A 23,154-nucleotide genomic window follows, 5' to 3' on the forward strand; every position below is an offset into this window, starting at 1 on the left:
TATAGCATCTCGTAGTCAGTGCTATGTCTCATATTTACTGTCGCTAAACAAAATCGAAACATATATGAGTTTAAACATATCTAACTAAGACAACGTTTGTAGCCTCTGAGGCCAGCTCCTTGTGCCCCCCCACCCCCCACCCCTTTGTTACTCGGTGTGTGAGATTATATTGTTGCTAGCATGAAGTGAATTATAAAATGAAAAGGAAAGTAAGAGAAAGATAGGCATATTAGGGCCAAGTCAAAGTAATACAGAACGAGCCAACGCTAAACAAAAACTGGATGGCTCCTTGCTGGTTGAGGCCATGGGCCAGATGACAGACCTGTTCAGTTAAATTGACAGAATGTCTATCAGTGGATTTGCTGCGGATGGCGTAGGACCAGTCTCGATCCTCTGCCTTCAAGTATTGCTGGGGTCGTGGAGTGTCAGGTTGTTTTGTGCCAATCTTTTGCTGGGGGTATTTCTCCGGTGCGGTGGGAGTACGGTGATGTTTGTCTAGTGTTCGTGTCCGTGTAAAATGGTGGGTGAGACAATAACTAAATGCCGTAAGTCAATTTTGCGGTAGTCCTGCCTGGTGGTTTGTTGCAGTTCGGGTGCCTGTCCTCTCAAGTGTCCGCTAGGTGCCGGTTTGCCCGCTGCACCTTGTAGGCGGTGGAGGATGAGGCGCTGATGGTGGCAGGTTGGAACGGTCTGACGTTTGCTACATCCCAGGTGTGTTGGGCCTTTGACCTATGGTCGGTATGAGCTTGTTCCTGTCTCGGTGGTAGGCCCAGCGCTGCCAGTACTGAGTCTATTTCCGATGGGTCAGTGACCCGTGTGGATGCACCCTTATGTGTGATTAGCAAGCTTCTGGTATGGGACTGAGGCTTGGCGGAGAGCGGTCGTCAGGGGTTTGAGGAGGCTTCTCCACAGCAATGTGGGCCTGGATAGGTCTTGGAAGAATGACAGGCTAGTTGTCTCAAAGAGGTGGGATGCCTTTGCCCTCACAGCCGCCATAAAGATATCCCTGTAGGCCTTCCTGGGTCACTGTTTTGGGGACCCCTCTGATCTTTACATTTCGGCTTCTATGCCGGTCCTCCATTGCATCCAGGCGGGTGGTGAGCAGGGTCTGGGTGCGCTGCAGCTCTGTGTTTTGAGCCTCTAATTGTGTACAACGTGCAGTGAGGCCTTGCGAGTCCACCTCTGTCTTCCTCACTTGCCCCTCCACGGTGTGGATCTCTTCCCTCAGGACCGCCATGTCTGCTGCGAAGAGGGAGCGTATATTGCATAGGAGGGCTTTTATGTCTCCCTTGGTGGAGGGCAGGTCATTGTCTTCGTCTGAAGATACACTATGTAATCCCCTGTGCCGGGGAAGTCGTCCAGCTCATCGAGGAGCTGTTCTGCAGAGGACGCCGAGGCAGAGTCGCCATCTTGGTTCGGCGCGGGAGTTACTGCGGCCATGGCGGGTCGGAGGAGAAGTGCTCCGATATCACGAGCCCCCGCCGGTTTTGCGGCCCCCTGGTGTCTGGGCTTCTTTCCCATCTCGGGATGCTGTGGTATAAGTTGGTATTTTGATTTCTGTTCAGTTATTTTGCGGGTTTTCAGGCTGTTGGCTACAGAGCTTTGAGGCTGCACGTCCGCTTCAGTCGGTCGGGTGCTGGCTCCGCCCCCCTCCCCCACTACTGCTTTCTTATTGGCACTACAGACTTAATTTTCTGTTTCTTGACTTAATTGTTTCTAAAATCGAGACAGAAGTGTGTCTCTCGTAGCATGGGTTTGTGATGTAATCAAAAAAAAAATCACAAAAAATGCTAAAATGAGTTTACACCAATTTTATTTATTCTAATAAATGTATCTTGTAAAGTGATTTCCTATTTACTGCACATTTATTTAATTTCTGAGTGGTTATTTGTTAAACTGATTATTATGGAGATCTAACAAAATAATCGAACATTTTAAGAATTATTTTAGCCCAAAAACCTAAATTAACCTAAATTTTGTAAATGGGTGTTTAAATGAACTTTAAGAACCTGTGAAACACTGGAGGAATTGAAGGCTGCATCAAATAATAGAGACTTTTTTAAACAAAATGTAATCACGCTATAGTTTCACAAAAGTGAATATTAAAATGTAAGTAGTTTGATGTAATTTTAGTTGTTGTTTTTTTGACCATCTGACATAGATAATTTTCTGTGCTGTTTTGACCTCCTCACTTTGTCTCTTGAACACATATCCATGCACGTACTGGAGGATATCTGTGGCTTGCAACATCATGTATGTCGTAATTTCAGCCCTTGACCAGCATTTACTCTGTCTGGAGATGGTTAGAAATGTCATCTGCTGATGCAAACTAAGTAAGATGTTTACAAACTCCTTGCTGGCTCGAGTCCACTGGAACAGCTGGGTGCAGCCGTCTCCGTTCTTCTTAGCGTGATATTTTCACTAGAGCTAGAACCATAGTCTCAGTGTTCCTTCGTAACTTGCTCTTAATAAGTGCATTAACATATTCACTGCCGGAATGCTGTTGCTTCTGTCTTGAGCCTGGTTTAGGTCCAATCATGAAAAATAAAAAAAAATTATGAGGAGAGCGAAGGACCAACCCCACCAATCTCATATTCTTCCCCATCCAAGGATTCTGAGTTCTGGGCAGTGTTTTACTTATTGTTAGTTGTCTCTGTTCACTTCTACTTCAGGTTTGTTACGGTTATGCAGGCTCTAAACCAGGAGTGACCAAAACGTAGATCCCCAGATGTTTTAAAACTTCAACTTTCATGATGCTTTAAAAGCATTCTAAATGCATGCAAAGCATTAAAGGGGTTGTAGTTCTACAACATCTGGGGATCTACCTTTTGGACACCCCTGCTCTAAACTAACATATACTAGCAGACTGGATTTAAGAGCACTCTTTTCCTATAGTGGTGAAAGTGTTGTTTGGGAATATGTAGAATCATTTGTTGCTAGAGGACCTTAACTACTAATAATGGTGGTTCCAGTGGGATCCAAGCTGTGACTCCACCTAAGATGGACTAGATCTGAGCTTCAAGGTGGAGTTTCTTTAGTATGTGGTTTATTGTTTTGTTTTTAACAAGCATTGTGTTCTGTTTAATCTATCACAGGGGTAGGCAACCTTCAGAATTCCAGATGGTGTTGACTACATCTCCCATAATGCTCTTGAAGCCATATTGCATTCAAAGCAACAGATGTAGTCCACAACATCTGAATTGCTGAAGGTTGCATACCCTTGTTCTACCACAAGAGGACATAGTCTTAAATTAGAGGGGAAAAGGTTTAAAAGTAATTTCAGGTAGTGGATGCATGGAATAGCCTTCCAGCTGAAGTGGTAGAGGTTAACACAGTAAAGGAGTTTAAGCATGCGTGGGAGAGGCATAAGGCTATCCTAGCTATAAGATAAGGCCAGGGACTAATGAAAGTATTTAGAAAATTGGGCAGACTAGATGGGCTGAATGGTTCTAATATGCAGTCACCCTCTACAGGTAGTCAGTATTTTGTGCAATAGCCTACTTCCCTTACTTAATCAAACATTACATTTTCACCTACTGTGACATAATTGTGCAGCATGCAGGTTTATATAGATTTTACCATCTTAAAGGAGAAACAGCCCAATGGCTGCAGACCCCAGAGAAGATGGGCTCTAGCAAGCTGACGCAGATTACATGTAAACATTGTCAATAACTCACAATTTCCATTTATTACTACTGCTTAGCAGTAATTCATAATAATATAGATATAATATAAACACAAACAGCAGTGACCGAGGTCTCTCCACTCCATACTCCATCACTGCATTATAAGAATTCTGTAAGAAATGAGCTTGGAACATTTGCTGGTGTTGGTGAGATCGCACATTTTGTTGTTGTACCAATCTGATTACCTTCTTTAAATGGCAGTATTGAATACTGGGACAAAACAAACATAAGCTATCACTATATGCTAGAAATATAAACAGGATAGCGTACATAAAAAACTCTTAAGGGGACACTGTACTACTGTAGGCACCCAGACCACTTCAGCTCATCACCCTTAACACTAAACACATAATTATTGCAGTTACCGGAATCTCTATAGGCCAATGCCTCCTCCACCCCCGTGGTGCAGAAGGGGTTAATAACCCCTTCTGTCACTGACCTGGTTCCAGCACCGATGTCCCTCGGTGCTGGCTTAGCTCCGCCCATGCTCCACCGTAATGCGCATGAGCGGCAATGGCCACGCTCACATTAGGATTTCCCCATAGGAAAGAGCTGAATAATGCTTTCCTATGGGGAATTCTTAATGTGAGCGTGGCCTTTGCCGCAGATGCGCATTAGGTCTCCCCCACCGGCTGATGGCGAAGGTGGAGCGTGGGCACAGCTAATCCAGCACCGAGGGACATCTGCGCTGGACTCAGGTAAGTGACATAGGGGTAATTAACCCCTTTTACACTACGGGGGTGGGAGGAGGCATTGACAAAGTGGTAAGCTATAGTGACAGGAAAAAGAGTTGGTTTTCCTGGCACTATAGTTTCCCTTTAATTAAAGTGTTCTCTCTAAAAAACTAAAATACAATATATAAAGGTGGGTGCTCTTCCCTATTCAACTCTATATATTCAGTGCATTATGAAATTGAGATGGATTTAATAATAAATTAATAAACTAAATTTTATAGATATTTGCATTTTTGACTTCCCACCTGGCAGACCATGCTTGAGGCAAAAATCTTCTGGAAGAACTTTTTCCATTTTGTAAAACTAAACACTTGAGGGCCATATCCTGCTAATCCTCGATATGGAGAAGACAGAAAAAGTTTTTCTTCACGTATTGCCAAAGTCTCCCTTTGGTTTTTTGATTTTGTGTACTAGATATGACGTAATGAACAAGCTGCAAGATGTAGCGTGTTTCCGGGGGGGGGGGGGGGGGGTATTTTTATAAGCAGTACCAGAAGAGAGTGCGTGACAGCTCATGTCCAAACTCGTTGATGTCAGTGTAGTCTTTGCCATAACAATTGCAACCCATGAAGTAATGTTATAACATGATTTGTTTGTTCTTTCACCGTGATCCATGTATGAATCACAGTGAATAATGAAACCGAGATTTACTGCTTCCAAAATGTTTTAAAGCACAACAAAAAAAGATAGCTATGGAAATAGAGTAATCGTACAATTGTCTAAGAAGTACCCAACACAGGCCAAGAATAACACTTGGAAGTTGAAATGTTATGGCCTGATGCACATTTTACTAGACTGGGGCTGGTGTAGTATAAATTCAATGTCCGCAGACTGAAATCGGTAATGTTTAATTGGCTGGGTCATTTACAGAGCAAGAGTAAAAGAAAAGGTGAAAAGTTATTTCAAAAATTCCCTTATGCAAACTAACTGAAGTAGGCAAAACCTAAACAAGCTCAGCTTTACCTACTTCACATTGTGTGCTGAAAAGGATGACTGGGGTTGTCCAGTAACTGCTTGTTCTGACAATTCCACCATTGCCCAACCTACTATTAATGTAGAATCGTGATTGGTCACAGTAAACTCACTGAACCATTCCTGCATTTTCTAATTAAAGGGATAGTGCAATGTATCAGTTATTCACTAGAATGGACAAAATTATACCCATATAAAAATATGACTGACAAAAAAGCGAACTAATAATAAAAAATAAAAAAAGTCACACAGTCACATTCTCCCTAGCAGCGACCTTTTAATTGGCTATAATTTCAATTAAAGAAAATCTGATAGAATTAGGACATCCCATTCAAAATGAATAGGTGATCTCCCCCTTCCTATATCTTCACCAAGTGATTAACTGGCCATAAAATAAGCCCACTAACTCTTCTAAAGCACATACAGTTAAAACAAAAAGCCCTAGCTTTCACAGGCGCAGCGATTTGCCATGATATGTCTGCTTTGCCACACTGTCTTTAGTTCATGTTGTTCTTGCTAGCCACTGGGCTCTTCCTTTAAAAAATTTTTTAGTGCAATCTGCATCACAAAACTAGTTTTCTCAACCCGGCCTTAAAGCAACTCTGTTGCCTACTGTGGTCTTTGCATACTTTTCCAAAGACCCCCATTGGAGACATCGCCACTTGGGGTTTGGTGGTTATTGTATAATGTCAATGTATTAATAGGCTTCAAATTTGTATCAATGAAGACGAATTGTGCTTCTTAAGTACTAGGGGAATTATGGTATTGAGTATAGATTGTAAAAAGCTTACACAGAGTACATTTTATATAGTATTGTTTTTTTTTTTTTTATTGATTAATTGCTATTGCATTTCTGTTTAGAGGCCAGCTGTGTTTTATTGTCCTTGTATGTACATTGTACAGTGATAATAAAGTTGAATCTGAAGGTGAATTATACTTACCAGATGCTGTCCTCCGAGGGCAAAGCCACCCTCAGTGTTTGGCTCCTGGTGCTTCATACACCAGAAGCCCACACGTTAGTGCTGTATTCTTGCACAAGTGTACAACACTGATTTCTATGGAGGATCAAGCAATACCCTCCTTAGACATAGTCAGGCAATGAGTGAGATAATGCCTTAACCCCACAAGTGACAAAACTCGACAGCGCTAGCACTGTCTTTTGTAAAGTTTTGTTAATTTGAGGTTTACCATGAGACAAAGAAGTCCCTATTTTGTCTTATGATATCTTTAGAGTGCACTGGAATTTTAAGGAATTTCATAAAGATCACATGCTCAAATTCTTTTGTTGTTTGGTTAATAGGGCTACTTTAAGTTTAGGGCTACTTTAAGTACCTCTGGCTCATCACTGCAAAGATATTGAACTATAACGATATTGAAATGTAAAGTTAGCAATAATGTTAAACATTCTCATCAGTATAATTAGAACAATTTTATAATTTTATTTTGGAAAAACAACACATCTGTTAGAAACAGGAAACGTATACACTCAAAACCAGTAAAAATAATGAGGTATATTTATAAGTAAAAAAATAGAATGATCTATTAAAGTGCATTGAAGTAGCTATAATTTTAAGTAATGTAAAAGTATGATTAATGTATTTTTTGTATAAAATTTAAATGGTTTTCCACTCACTGATCATATAAATATTTATTAAAACAGCGGTAAAATGAGCCACATTATACACACAACATCTGTTTTGTATATTTATAACAGTTTACACAGTGCCCCCTAGTGATGCTTAAATATAGATACTATGATAGTACTATACTTTTTTTTTTTAAATATGGGAGCTATAATTGCAAGGGCACATGAATCCTACCTGTTCTGCAAGCTATTACCCTAAACGTCCAGTCATTAAAAAGAACACACTTTAATAACGCAATAAAAAGTTCTAAATGCCAAAATGTATGCTATTTAACAACAAAGCTGGTAGAGCTATAATTACTATTATTATTTTTACATGAAATGTTTAGGGAAAAAGAAACCCACTGTATAACAGGCATTGTCATGTAATCCTTCAACACTATGGCTCAAATGCAAAGGAACACCCAACAGAAATGTTGATATAGGTGATGACCGGCAATTGGTGAGCAAAATGTTGCACGGAGGGGGACAAAGGCACACTTTCCAAATATATTTTACGTTAAGGTATCCAAACAACTCAATTACCCCCCCCCCCCCTCCCTCCAAAACAAAGCAAAATAGTTTAAAAAAATAAATATCTTTAGAAATACAAGATTAAAATAAAATGAAACGGAGGTCGGTACCATAACCTCATTCCGATTGATGTCTGAAAACAAATCTGTACAAGTGTATTGTACACAGCATATAAAGGATATCTCTATGTGAATATGCATAAATACACAGACAATTATATACACCGTGTTATTCTACAATGGCAGATATTAACATGGAAGAAGAGAGATGATCCTGCCAGATCAGTATCTTCTTTGCAGCCGTGTGCGTGGGTCAGCAGAGTAACTGCGATATTTAGGCATTTGTGTGGTGTTCTCTGTAGGTTGCGATGACAACTGCTGAATATTCTGTAAAGCAATACGATAAATACCTGGTTAATACATTTTGGATTACATGGCAGTCCAGCTTACTAAAAAACTTGATTTTATTCTTGAGTCTGACTAGAACATGAACAGCCACTGAATGGAAAACAGAAATTCACAAGTTCAGTCCCCACAAAAAGTCACGATGTACACCCGGGACATACGCAATCTTTGTGGTGCACAGAATAAGGGCTCCTATGGACTGGGCAATGTATGATTCTCTACGTGACTCTTAATAATGAATGTGAACACTGGCACTCCAGATGCTTGTGAACTACATCTCAGAATTAATGATACCTGTCTTCGTATATTTATAACTGCACTTGATTTCATTTTGGTACGGTTTTGTCCCATGTGCAACTCCAATATATGATTATAGACTGTTATGATTATATAAACAGAATTTTTGGCATACTGTAATGTTACCTGTGGCTCACTGATCCCAGCAAATACTGGCCGCCTGAGAGTGGAGTGTGCTGGCTGTCAACATGTTCAGTTAATGCCAGATTTGTGTAGAAATTGTATTGCATTTTCAAAACTTTAAATGTACACAATATCGGTACCAGTTATCGGCAACAAGCCCAAAACATGACCAATAATCTGTATCAGTATCGGCTCTGGAAAAATTATATCGTCGATTCCTATTTTTTTTTTTTTTAAATCCTTTTTTTTGTAAATCTGAATTTTTGAGTTTTCACAAATAAATACATGACATGTAAGAACAAAGTGTCGAGTCATGAGAAAACAATATTGTTTAAAGACATATGTAGGCTTGCAGGTCTTCCGACATTTAGCAATGATATACACCACGCAGGGTCTCTGATCGATTCTTATTTTGTACCAACTAGATTAGACATCATTTTCCTATTCTTACGTGCAAGCTGTGCACAGTAATGCCACTGACCTATCCAGACTTACCTCAGCCTATTTAAATCCTTCAGATGCCCATGTTTGTGCCCTGTTGTGGTTTCTTAGTATTACCAATAGTGTATTTATATGGTCTGTTTATTCCAATGCACCTATTTCAGCCTGGCTTCTGGATTCTATCACTTCTATTTTAACCTCAACTCGTTTCTTCCTGCCCCACCTGCTTGGGATATTCACAATTGTGACACTTTGTTAAACCTGACCACTTTAAATTATTTTCTAGTATAAATTACAATTAACGGCGTGAATTCATGGTGTATTCGATATTGTTGTGATTATAAAAATAACAGGAAACTATTTTCACTTATTTGTTTTATTCTTACCAGTGGTGATTTGAATCCATTTGCAGCAATTGGTGGTTTGACAATAACATCTTGCACGTCTAAAACAAAAGCAAGTTACAATTCAGTTACAAGAAAAACCACATCTCATATAATGAATTAGCCAGAAATGTATCCATGTGGATAGCAGATTGCGTTATAGAACTACTCAATGCTAACATTTCTTCGAATTTTAAATCAAGACAATCGTGGAATTTGCCCTGAATGCTTGTAAATTTGAAAAACTAATAAATGGTTTTATCGCACACATTTACATCACCCACTTGACCTCATCCTCTTGCCTTATCTACCTTGGACTCTCTGCGGTGTGTTTACAGCTATAGTCCCAATGTTGAGAATGTGCAGAATAATCTAGTGAGTTTGTAGGTAAAATGGGGATAAGAAGTCATGTTTTGTCAGGAAGTGAAAAAAAAACAAATGCTGACCGCGAGAGAATAGAATGACATTCATATGCGATTACATACGGATTCTGTATGAAGATCTTGAAATGGCCAAATCACTATCATATAAAATGTAATATATCAAATGCATAAAAATGTTTGTGAACACGAGTGTGGAGAGGGGCCACGAATTCTCGTTACCTGTTAATTACGATCGTCTAAGATTTCAGTGTAATATTGCTCCTTACATTAAAGAGACACTATAGACACCCAGACCACTTCGGCTCCTTGAAGTGGTCTGGGTGTATATTCCCATGCCCCTTAACCCTGCAAAGGTAATTAATGCAGTTTTTAGTTAACTGCAATAATTATCTCTATGGGTTAACTTCACCTTTAGAAGATGTCTGTAGGGAGCTATAGTGCCAGGAAAACAACCAGGTTCCTTTTAAGTGGCACTTTAGTTTTACTGCTGTAGTCACTATCTGAATTAGGACCCCTTTTCTATCTCTGTGGACAAAGTGCAATCATATTGAGCACTTTTAAAAGCATTTGCTTCTTTTCTGTTTAGCAGTCACACAGTTAAAGGGATATTCGGCAACATTTAAGGGTAAAGTCAATATTGCTAGGTACAACTTTTTCTGCATCTGCCATTTCACCAAGCACTTTGAAGAGCATTCATATCATGTCTGTATAACAGCTGGAGAGTAGTAACAATAACTGTAAAAGGGTGAAATTACATTGAGCACTTTTCAACAGCGTTTATCTCTTTTGGGTTTAACAGCTACACAGTTAAAGGGATACTCTGCTACATTTAAGGATAACATGCAAGTTTGCTATGTACAGTTTCTCCTGTATCTGCAATTTCACTGAGTACTCTCAACAGTATTTACATCTTATCTGCATAAGGGCTACATAGTGACTGCGCTTTGTAACCATATCTGTCAATGGGATATTCTGTTAAATACAAACGTGTGTTCTTAACCCTACAGTGTTAAAAACAAAATGTAGGTCTCCAACTTCACTTTACTTCCCTTAAAGAAGTTAAAATCCTATTTTTATTCCAGCACCGTGCGCGGCCGTCGCGCTGGCCCCACCCCTGTTCCGCCTCCTTGGCTGGGGGTGGAGCCAAACTCTGGTTTAGCCAATTAGCATCTCCTCCTCCTTGAATAAATTCATCTCTATGGGAAATGTTCAGCGTCTCCATGCAGAGCATGGATACGTTAAACGTCAGTGCTGTGCACTGTGCAGCACTACCCCGGAAGCACCTCTAGTGGCCGTCTGAGTGAAGGCCACTGGAGGTGTCCCTAGGTAGCAATGTTTACAATGTTGCAAAGCCTGCAGGGACGGACTATACTTACCAGAACAACTACATTACGCTGTAGTCATTCTGGTGACTATAGTGTACCTTTAAAGCATAGTGCAATATTGTAAGGCACAGGTTTTTCTGCATCTGCAATCTTTTCACACCTCTAGATCCTGAGACACTCTGAATACGCATTGTCTCAGTATTTACTGGTATATCTATGCAGCTATAGACATGTTTGGAGTCTGAATGTACTGTCAGTAAAGATACATTGTAACTCCTTTTGGAACTTGGTGCAATACTGGTTAGCATTTTAGATACATTGGCCTCAGTAAGACTGCTATTACAACATTTCTGACTATACAGCTGCATAGTGGATGTGTTGGATTATATGATCAATATTGAATAGTAGGGTACCCCGTTTTGTATTAAGCATAGAGTGCAATATTGTTAGGCACTTTAGGCACCATAATACTTTACTCTCGTCAGATATTTTTATTGCTCAATTTCAATATGTATATGTGTATTTCAGTGACTTATTTCTTAAGGAAGTTCTGACTTTAAAAAGCTTTTGAAGTGTAAGCTATCGCATACTTCTATTTTAGTTTTTGTGTTCAATAGAATATAATATTCATTTGAACTTTTCTTTAGAAGCAGTTCCTTAATTTCTTGGTGTCCACCCACTCTCCCCCCATTTCAGTTGGGTGATCACTTATGGTTTCTGTTATGTTACAACGTTAGGAGGGATTACCCCTTGCAATTAGCAGTTACTTGATGGGTTTTTGTGAGGTCACTTCCACCGTAAATGCAGGTGTATACTCTAAGTCCTGCAATGTCAAGTGTGCAGTTCTGTTTCTTAAGTTTTGTAGCAACCTATTTTGCCTGACATGCTTTAACTGACAGGTCCTGCCTCGGTTTACTGCTGATCCCAGTTATCGAGAGGAATGAATGCATTGTTAGTATTTTAAAACATGTTTTTGATTTGTCACTTTTTTCAGAATAACATTGTTTCATGTCTTCTCAATGTTTCCATTGTTTCCTTTTATCAACCCTTATAAATCCAACAGACTGGATTTCAGATAGTGCTCCAGGATTGGTCCTTGATAATCAGACATATAATTACTTTGCAATGGCTAGATGTGCTGGGCATGAGCAGACAAGATGGCATTGTACTTACTCTGCAGCCTTTGATTGAGCCGATCCAGTGACTGAAGAAGTCTCTGTTCCTCCAGAGATAACGCACTGGGCCCTATGGTGTGAGCTTTGTGATTCAGAACATTTTGCTTGGTAGGGATTGCTTGCATGGCAGCTATAATTTCTCCATCCGTAGCAGATGTTTCCACTAGATTCTCAGCCACCATAAACTGAGCTGTGCTATCTGAAACTATAGAGATCACAATGTTACTAAAATCTAAACAAACCGCACGTGATCAGTTCTACGAGCTAACAAATAACTATTAAACTAGTGGGCAGGTGGTATATTTCTGTTATACGAGCATTTCAGTCATTTTGTTTATTTGGTTTTCATAAAACTAAATATTTAACATGTTTGTGTTGTCAATACAGTCAAAAATATTTATGCATCACTCGGGGAACAGTTAATGGTCACAATATATCCAGTAAAGGAACAAACCACGTATTAATCACTAAATTGATTGAAGATAATGAATATATTTATTTCAGTACTGCTATGATTTCACTGAAAGACAATTTCTCTAATCATTTTGAGGGCCATGAAATAAATTTTGTGTGTGTCCTGTATCAAGTACAGTGGCATTTTATACATAATTCAGCACGCAAAGTACAAACATGTAGCTGAATGTTATCGTTATATTATAGTTTCATGTTGTAAGAAACACTAATTATGACAAATGAGTTAGTATGCAAGATTATTTGTGCTCCATTCAATTTGAAATGCCACATATAATGCTGTACGCCAGGGATTGTGGGATCTCTCATTTTGGGAGAGTGCATATGGTCTTACAGCTCACAGACAAGTTCAGGTAAATTTTAATCTGTACATTTGTAGGCAATGTATAGAGAAAATGTAAGAGGACCACGAGAATTGAATTGATATGGGCAGACCAGTGCTGTCTGAACTTACACTGCTGCTGATTGTTTTGAAAGGCGTGAGCAAGCTGTGTGTGATCACTACATACACAATATTTTGACTATTGCAATGCAATGCAATCCCTATATAATGTCAGATGGAAAGGGGATGGAGCCTGGGCACCACAGATGAAGATGAATAGCATTTTAAAAAACCCGTATGGCATCCGAAAATGTTCTTTAAAACATTTTGGTCCTCTGCATCCCATTTTACAATAATGGATGTAGAATACAAAGCCCTATCAGAGAAAATGGTTGACTTCGATGATCACATAAGTGCATGAATACCAGCTATAAGCAAATTCTTGTGGTTACAATTAGAGGTATAATGATGTACCATAAGTACACAGTTCCAATAACATAAAGACAATGAAAGCACCTACATATACTACGTGTTCTTGATCAAAGACTGATACAAAGACACAATATAAAGCAGGAATTGCACACACACAATATAAATTAAACTAGATTTCTACCAAAGCTATATAACATCTATGTCAAGTGAACCATTATGAGTTTTTCAAATGATATGGTCTAGACATACTTACCTGCTGCTGTATCAATATACATAATGTCAGGTTGTATTTAATACAATTACTTCTGTAGGAGAATAACATGATCAAACATAGATTATCAAGCAATCGTATTGCTTTTCATGGGAATTAAACTATTTACTAACGCTTTCTAATAATTTTAATCTTCTGGATACCTGACTCAGAGCCAACATGACTGGCAAATGGAATTCATTTATGTAACAATTTGTAGTGTATACTGTAAAACCCCAAAACTGTGATTCCCCAAGTCACCAATGAACGCCGGCTGATATTAACAAAAACTAGATTGGCAACTGTATAAAAAGGGCAGCAACAGTTAAAAGACTTCATGATCTAAGAGCTGAAACTCATTTAAGAATTGGATACACACAGGACAGAAGTAAGGTATTGTGCAACAAAGAAGTAAACAAACTATATTCTTTGCAATGTCAAAGTCACTATGCTTCATAGATCACATGTAATTGAATCAAGCCCTACCAGGTGCTTTCAAGTGAGATCAATATAATAAAGAATACCGAATGTCAAAGCTATCCGGTGTACTCAAGTGTCCTATTAAAAGTTTCTTCATCATAAGCTGAATTTGCAGAATTTACATCTGAGGAGTGGCCACTTGGAGGTGTCCCGAGGGGCAATGTAAACACTGCCTTTTCTAAGAAAAGGCAGTGTTTCCATTAAAATGCCTGAAGGCAATGATTAAGCTGTAGTTGTTCTGGTGACTATCGTGTCCCTTTAACAATTTTTTTTTTTAAAGTAGAATTTTTTAAAAGCTTTGTTCTTTTTTTTTCATGCTAAAAAAAAAAAAAAATATATATTTTTTTTTATTAATTTTGGTTATGTGCCCCATTTTAAAAGTTGATAGAAAAAATAATAGTTGGGGGCGGGGCCTGACTGTGATGGCGGGCTGGACGCATTTTCAGAGTGCTCTAACTAAGCCACTTACCCGTATTCCCGGTGCTCTCTCTGAGACAGCCTGCGAAGCTTGAACGTCAGGTGAAAGGTGACTGGCTTTGAACGGTCAACAGCAGCCGTCCAGACTAAGCCCTCAACAGGCTGGAGTGAGGCCTAGCAAGCATTGTGGAGGGGAGAGGCGGCCACTCTCCCAGCCAAAGCTCAGGCGGACCTTCATCCAAATCTTGATGGTGCCCTGCTACCCCCCCCTATGGACCGGCGGGGGAGATCCCGGTCCCCACCCTGGAGGCTCACTCACTTTACCAGGGCTGTGCGAACCTGACTCAGACGGCAATGATACCCCACATGGTAGACCTAATATGGCGGATGCCGCGGACCCCATGCCTGGCTATGGAGATGTGATGTCCAGAACGTTGTCCTTCCTGGACACAAACTTCTTACCGACTTTTGGGGGAAGCTGTCACTCCGACAACCGGTACCCGACCTATAAACCTTGCGGGATCACCCACCTAAACCCGCTCTCCGGCAGCCTCGCACTTGGCGTGGCACAAAGACAGTGCAAAAATGGCGGAGAAGACCGGGTCGGCGGAGCACGGAAGGCGGGAAGCGCAGGCCTGCATCAGCAAGGGGTGCCTATAGAGCCGGAAGCTCGAATATCAAGCAGGATAAAGGAGGGAGAGGAGAGCAGGGGATTTCGAAGAAGAAACCATATAACATGGACACTGCATCGATTTTGGCTGGGTCACTACGCCTCCTAATCCATCCCATTACCTGGTATTGTACCCTGCCCATGACAGGCATAGGCTGAGTGCACAGAGGGTCATCTAACTCACACTCACATCACACACAGCCAGGATAAATCATCCCTTCTTCAACTAATTGTATGCTAAGATTTACATTTCTGCTGATTTACGTGTAATTTATCTGCTGTCTGGGCCAGTTGCCCCAAATGTCTTCACACTAGCACCTGCTACTAAATTCACTCAGGGTGGCCGTACCTCGCTTGTATACTACTCTTATAATATACCTCACAGTATTTACCTGCGCATACTCTGCAATAGCAATTCTTCAATCTCTAGTGCTAAATGTATGCTACTAAGCTCTGTCTAATCTCATACTTTACCTTTCCTGTTAAGCAGAATAGAAGAAATTCCTTGACAAGCAACATTAATCTGTAAAAATGTGCAGTAACCTCTAATGCCTAACTCACTTATGTAATACCATGTTAGCAAAACTGCTTACCCTAGCTGTTGTGGCATTGTAAGCCTGATGTGACTGATATATGCACAAATAAAATAAAGAATTAAAAAAAAAAAAAAAAAGTTAATAGTTAATAAAAGAAGAAGCTATTCTAATGTACCTTCTTAGAATACATGATCATATGAAGTCCAGCTAAAGCCTAATGCCTTGTGTCAGAATCCTAATTAGTTTCCAATTTTTACTATATAATAATAATAATACACACACACACACACACAATACAATTAAAACAGTCTACATTTGCACAAAAAAAAACAAAAAAACTTTAAAACAGGGAAAATCTTGAAAAAGCCTATTACAATAGACACGTTTTGATAAAGCATTTCACCTTCAGATAACTGAAAAAAATGTTCTACAAAATAATTTAAGAAAACACCATACATACCTTCATTGAAACGTGGGGTGTTATAGGTTTGGAATGGCTCATGAGCGCTCGGAAATGGATTTATCTTCAGGGTATGCGGGTTCTGTTTGATATAAAGTAAATATATGACCTTAGCGGTTATTTGTATTTCAAAAAAAATACCACAATCGTATTACATGAATTCATATTGTACATGCTAGTGCAGTCTTGCTCTTTGGAAACATATATTAATACAGTTAGAGAAAGGAAAGAACGGATACCTCTTTATCCTGGACATCCAAGGTTAAATGAAAGCTTGGTAAGCTGTTATATAGGTATTTTTCAGAATATTTCTTTACAAATCAAACAAAATAAACATAATAAAATAAAAAAGCGCCATGTCATTTTTCTAGGTCAAAACTGCCTACATTATATACGTGCTGTATATCACGGCAGAAACAGGGGAATGGAATGCACTTTGAGATAATAGGAGCATGCATTCAATAGGAGCAGAGAAAACGAAATACATAAAGCAGACTGAGACTAGTGACACTACCTCAGCCAGCATCTTCAAAACCATCGAAAAGTCAGATTACGTTAGTGTATACGGATTGTTGCATAACCTACTTCTAGACATCTGGAGAGGGATGAGGTCATGCTGGATGCAAAAGGCCTTTCTAATCTCTCTTTAGTTCATCTTTTGCTTTGTTTACACGATGATGAAAACAGAGTTATGATTAGCCAACATATATTTCAGCTTTGAGTAAACACGGTTGATTAATACAGCATACCCAGCTGTATTCAGCCCATGCTAATTCTACTTTCCGCATTTTATATAATACTGTGCGTACAGCCAGTGATTACAAAGTAAGGGTCAAGGTGCAGACATTCCAGTCTCATGTCACATAAATTGGGTCCTTCAACAGATTTCTTCACTTTTTTTTTTACCAATCACATTTTGGAATATTATTCTTAGGATTTACAATGTAATACACACCTCTCAATGTTCTCTGTACTCAAATGCAGAATCAGAAATGGGATACACATCCCACGATCCTTCTAACAATAATGAAATAATAATGTTGCATTAGCATTGAGGCATATGTAGAGTAAGTACCGTGCTTGCATCCCTGCAGCCGGTCAAAAGAGTAATCACTGAGTTCTGGAAAGACGCTAATGTAATAATTTATATACATATTGCACATTAAGACAAGCCTTGTCTAGCATGAAGTAAGTGCAAAAACGTGGCCTCTACACTAACCGAGTCACTGTCTATGATGAATAAGTGTTAATTGCATGGCTATAACAAAACAGACTATATTGACATATTACAAAAATTGTGCCAGTATCCAGAACGAAACCAGTGAGTAGCACATGGTCGTAACAAAACAATCTATACTGACATATCACACTATCACTCGAGTAAGGATGTAATGTGTCAAGCTCATGGCCACAAGCAGAGAGACTATGCAGACATATTACTCTAGGCAAATTATAGTCAAGATTTCGAAGTGTTACATTTGCCCTAACAAGACAGACCATAAAAACATTACATTCTGGAAAACTTGCTTGGCATAATATGTTCTAAGCACATGGGCCTACAAATTAGCAAAATACAACCAACAAATCAAGGCCCACGATATAATGAAGGAAAAGCATGGAGGTGACTGAGATTTAGCACCAGACAAATGTAGAAATTAGTGTTTTACCTGCTCATATGTTAAAAAACAAACAATATCAGCTGTTTTAATTAGTTTGATACATTTCTGCAGAAGTATAAGTGGCTTAACAGATTAAACGAATATGGAAGAAAGCGAGTGTGACGAAAGCAACTTCGCCACTGGTTTTTGAAGAGGACTACTTGCCTTTTACCCTGTGACTATGGCCCCTTTAATTTATTTTGAGACCCTAATTGTGCCTATTGGGACTTTTAACATTTGGTTCTTCGAACTCCCGAACAGTCTAAGTGGCCGCCATTCAACCACGTGGTGGCGGCCATCTTGTTCGCATGGGCTAAAACCGCGAATAGACTTCAGGGGGACTTAGCCACGAATGTCCAGGAACTATTTTTGGCACGAAAACCTCGCGGCTCCCGGTCGGTCCTCCAGCGGCACTTAGCCGCTATTCTATGGAACTGTTTTGGGCATGAAATCCTGTGTTCGCCTGGGCAAACATATGACTTCCATACATTTTTTTTAACCCCTGATCTGATCTGGGTGAGGTTATGTTTTGGGGTACTCATAAAAAAAAATTGTGTTTTTTCTGCCTGTGGATAATTAAGTTAATAAATTAACTACATTAATTATATCACAGGCAGAGGGGAGGGATAGTTTACTGTATGTGGGAGTGTCGTACTGTTAATTACTGTTTTCATTAGTTTACGTCCCTTGTGTCCCTGTCCTCCGTCAGGTCCAGTGGGTGTGCCTCTGGTCTGAAAAATTTTATAAAAATCCAACCTGTACCATTAAACTGGCAGATCATCTTGCACGTTCATGAAGTTTTGGCTCATGTTTGGGGATTGGAGAAATACACTCTGGGGGATTGCTATAACCACTATACTCCCCTGAGTATAATCACTAAGCTCTTTGGACTAAGAGAGGTCTACCCACTGGATGCTGGATCCTGGTCATAGGTCCAGGGTGGATAAGAGACGGCGAGATCCCAACCACACTGCGGCGGTTCGTGGGATTTGCAGTAGTTATGGTGTTCCAGCGCAGTGCTTATGGTACTCGCAAGTACTAGGAAGCAGCGATTGACGGAGGTACCCGGTCGGGGTGGAAGTCGGTCCGTCACAGCGAGGTCTCCCAATACTTCATTAGGTACACCATTAAAGTGACACTTTAAGAACCCAAACCACCAAATCGTATTGTTGTGGTTTGTTGGCAAAAATGCTGTCTGTTCCTTATGTTTAGCCATTTCTGATTAAGTGCACGGTATACATTTTCCCTTTAATATACACCTCTAGGTGCCGTTAGACAACCAGCCACTAGAGGTTCTTCATCCTTGGGACCTTCTATTTTCGAAGGTCTTCACGGTTGCTGTGCAGGACGATGCTAAACGCCACCAGCGTAAAGCATGAGAAGCATCAGAGCGGCGATTCCCAAGCATGAACCTTATGGCCACAGTGCTTCTCCACGAGAAGCATCTGCTTAGAGACAGATCTCACAGAACAGGTGACTGTCCTGGCGCTGGATTACACTTATTTGTTTTTAAAAAACATTTTAATGAATTAATTTAATTTCGTTTTAAACAAAAGGGAGATCCTGAATCTAAACACAGTAAGGAACACAACTAACTTTAGAAATAAAATAATATTTAAAAAATTTGAGTTTTCCTTTAACCCCTTAAGGACACATGACATGTGTGACATGTCATGATTCCCTTTTATTCCAGAAGTTTGGTCCTTAAGGGGATAAACAAAGTACTTCACATCACCTTGTGATATCATTTTTCCCATGATGCATTATGCTAGGCTTTCTTTCCAGTGCATTCTGTGGCACAACCAGGGTACACAATGCAATAGACTAAGAGAAAAAGAAACATTGTTTCTATTTCTCCTCTTCTTCCCATGTAAATTCACCAGTGCAAGGGGCAGCGCATATACAATGATTGACAGGGAGCCAAGATAGAGGCACTCAGATACAGGACAGAAGAAAATGCAGAAGTGTGAATTTCTACAATTAAATTTCACACCTTACCAACACATTTGTTAAATATAGTGGATAAGAAAACATTATATTAAAAATACTGGTAAGTTAAAGGGACACTATAGACACCAGAACAACTACAGCTTAATGTAGTGGTTCTGGTGTCCATAGCCTGTCCCTGCAGGCTTTTTAATGTAAACATTGTCTTTTAAGAGAAAGTGTTTACTGTACTAGTGGCAGTCACTCAGATGGCCACTAGAGGAGTTTCCTGGGTTAGTATAGCACTAACGTTCGCCGTCTCAATGCTGAATGCTCCCCATAGAGATGCATTGAGTCAATGTATCACTATGAGGAGATGCGGATTGGCGCAGAGCGGCGTTTTGCCACGCATGTCAAATAGCCTTCCAATGGGAAAGGATTGGCTGAGGTCGTCAAATTTGATGATCTCAGCCATGGAAGAGTGGAGCAACAGCGAGACCAGTGAGGCAAAAGAGAAGTTTCAACACCTTTCTAAAGGGAAGCAAGACCGCTTTTAAAAACTATAGTGTCAGGAATACAAGTTTGTATCCCTCTAAGGTTCCCCTTTAATCTCTGTAAGTAATACCTGCACATGTTGATTTCTCAATCCTGCAGAGTTTGCTCTGCCGTTTCTTTGCTCCAGCAGAGCTCTGCGTTTATTTTCACTGCTGTCTGCAATCTGTTTCCGTCTTGCAAGTGTAATATAACCTTAAAAAGGGATAAAAATAAAGTTTATTGGAAGACATAACACAAATACAATTAATTTGTACTTTAGAAATACTCATTTCATCTTCTGTCAGATCATGATTTCAGTCTCCAATTTAAGTTAAGCAGAAATGTTTAACTGCTTTCATGGAACATTTTTTTTTTTTTACTTTGGAACAGTCATTTCGCGATTGAAATGCTGTGAAGGTGCTCAGACATCATCAATAACATTCCATTTAGTGTTTCCCCAAAGGAACAAGCATTCGTACCAAGACTGAAGGAAAATACATTTTATAAAGGCTAGGAATAGTTTATATGCGATTCTGTGAATTTCTTTTAAAACAGCAGTAAATATATCGGATGCATATTTTTTAACTATACTGAGCAAGTATGATGCCATCTAATATATATAATCCTTTAGGTCTATGGGATATTCTCCATGTTAACACTTGCCTTCTCTCCCTTTTAATGTCAGTTTCTGAGCATAATCTCTTCACTTCCAATATAAAAATTTTTACTTTCATTTACTTTTCAAAATGAAATTTAGTCCATACAGTCTCACTCACATTTATATACAATCCAGGAATGATCACCAGCTTGTTGAGAAACTATTTCCTCTGCAAAACACCCATTTCACTATTCCAGTGTCTGCAAATGTGTTGAAAACATCAGCTACCCCCACCCTTCCAAACAGTAAAGAAGGTTTCAATGGGTGATACCATTCCTGGAGAGTGTTCAAGTGAATGAGCCATTAACACTACCACATTTCAGACATAAGAAGATTCAGAAAAAGATATTCAGAAGATTGTAATAGCACTTTTTAACTAACTTTATTTTTAGAAATATATGATTCAACTTTACCTATTGTATGTGGGCATTATGTTCAAATGCAGACTTTACTCACATTATGTTGCCATTTTCAGTAAGCTGTGCTGCATGCAATGCCTTACAAAACCTTTAAGCAAGCTATATAACCAGTATTATTTGTATAATTGTGTAGTTTTGCTTTTATACTAATATTTAGGACTCTGTGTGACATATTGCAAGATAAGGGGTGTTTTATACTGTCCAAGGCTTTTCATTCCCCCAAAATATCTATGATTTGCCAAAAATGCTTCTTATAGAGAAGCATTGAAACCAATGTTTCTGTCTGAGAAGCACTCGCTTTTTCTTTGAAATAGTAAATCCAAGGGGGATTTATAGAAGTGCTAAAAAAGAAGACATTTAATTAACCCCTAAAGCACTTTAGGAAGCTGAATTGCTTCAGGGAATTGGAGAGTACTTTTAATATTTGGTCTTTTTAAATTGGATTTAACACGTGTTGGATAGATCGCACCCTCCAAGAGTCACACAAAAATAAAAATAAATTAGGCTTTTTGCTTACCTTTTCCAGCGCCAAGCCTCCCTCAGTACTGCTTATCTGTCCTCTCACATAAACGTCATAAAGAAGACATGGCTTCCTCCAGCGTGGTCTAATCTAATGCTCCTCACAAAGAAGCAAGCTTTTCCCACAAAAAACATTGAATCAATGCTTTCCTATGGGGGCTTCCACATCATATAACCAGGTTTCCCCCTGTCAGTGTCATAGAAGCCCTTCCAGTAGCGGTCAGTGTAAGAGTCACTGGAGGTTTAACCCATTAAAGTAAACATTACCATTTCTGCAAAACGACAGTGTTTTACCATGACAAAATGTGGCCTGGAAACTTTGCTCACATGGATTTTTTCAATTGTGACATCCATGTTTTATTCGATTTTGGATCAGCAGCATTATTCTTCCCTTTTTAGATGGCAATAACATTAGTCTCATATTATTCACCAGGAATTGTGACATTCTTACCATTTATGGTTGTGCGCCTTACTCAATTTGTATCCTTACCATTGTTAGCAGGTGAGAAGGCCCCATTCATTCTAGAAAATGACTTCCAGTTACTCAGCAGAGTTCCTCCATCAATAAGAACATGTGACAGGTTAGGCCGCGAAGAGTTCAAGTTAGACACCAGGTCGCCAGAACGGAAATCCCCTGAAAATGAAACCCAAAATAAATAACATCACTATCACCATTACTGTAAATATCTTACCCGAGAAACAGCAATTTATTAAGGACAGGGAAATACATCCACAGGCGCAGAACGGGGAGAGAGACCATGTCTGGTAAAACTTTTACAGGACATGTTGAGCATGAGGTCCAGGTTGGTATTATTAGAAGAAGGGTCATGTAGACTATACGGACATTTGCAAAGTTTTATATTATTTATTTTATAAATAGAGTGTCACATTTTACATACATACACCAAAAATTTACAATTCACATCTCAAGTAAATGCAGATCATATTCAGAAGTGGAGGAAGCCATAATCAAGTCTACACCAACAAGAGTGTTAGCAAAAGAGTAAATGGTGCCAGGTACAACAGGAGATAGCTGAATTCAACTGTAATGTGGGGCATAATGATACTAGAACAATATTTATTCAAGTGCAGCTACATAAACACAACCCACAGCCAACCATGTCACAAATCATCTCATCCTTCAAAGACATCACCCACACCAACGACTGCTGGTAGTGCTGATACAAAAATAACACAAGTACATCAATGAAACATAGGTCAGTCACCATCTACTAAATGAAAAATCTATGGTTCCAGCTGAATATTGCAAACACTGCTCTTTTTGGAACGTCGCCTTGAGAAAGCTTTGACAAGAGTATAA

General features: G+C 39.4%; 1 protein-coding gene across 1 annotated transcript in view; it reads right to left on the minus strand.

Moving 5' to 3' along the window:
- Nucleotides 1-7,573: 7,573 nt before the first annotated feature.
- Nucleotides 7,574-23,154, minus strand: part of CEP126 (centrosomal protein 126) — a 68,164-nt gene continuing 52,583 nt past the window's right edge. Inside the window, exons 7-12 of the mRNA XM_063430444.1 lie at nt 22,324-22,467; nt 20,329-20,450; nt 16,120-16,201; nt 12,080-12,286; nt 9,202-9,260; nt 7,574-7,936 (exon numbers count right to left, since the gene is read on the minus strand). Of these exons, the coding sequence (XP_063286514.1) occupies nt 7,832-7,936; nt 9,202-9,260; nt 12,080-12,286; nt 16,120-16,201; nt 20,329-20,450; nt 22,324-22,467 (719 nt within the window). The 3' untranslated portion in view covers nt 7,574-7,831. The remainder of the gene's footprint in view (nt 7,937-9,201; nt 9,261-12,079; nt 12,287-16,119; nt 16,202-20,328; nt 20,451-22,323; nt 22,468-23,154) is intronic.

The sequence above is a fragment of the Pelobates fuscus genome, chromosome 1 (genome assembly GCF_036172605.1).
Source record: "Pelobates fuscus isolate aPelFus1 chromosome 1, aPelFus1.pri, whole genome shotgun sequence".
NCBI lineage: Eukaryota > Metazoa > Chordata > Amphibia > Anura > Pelobatidae > Pelobates > Pelobates fuscus.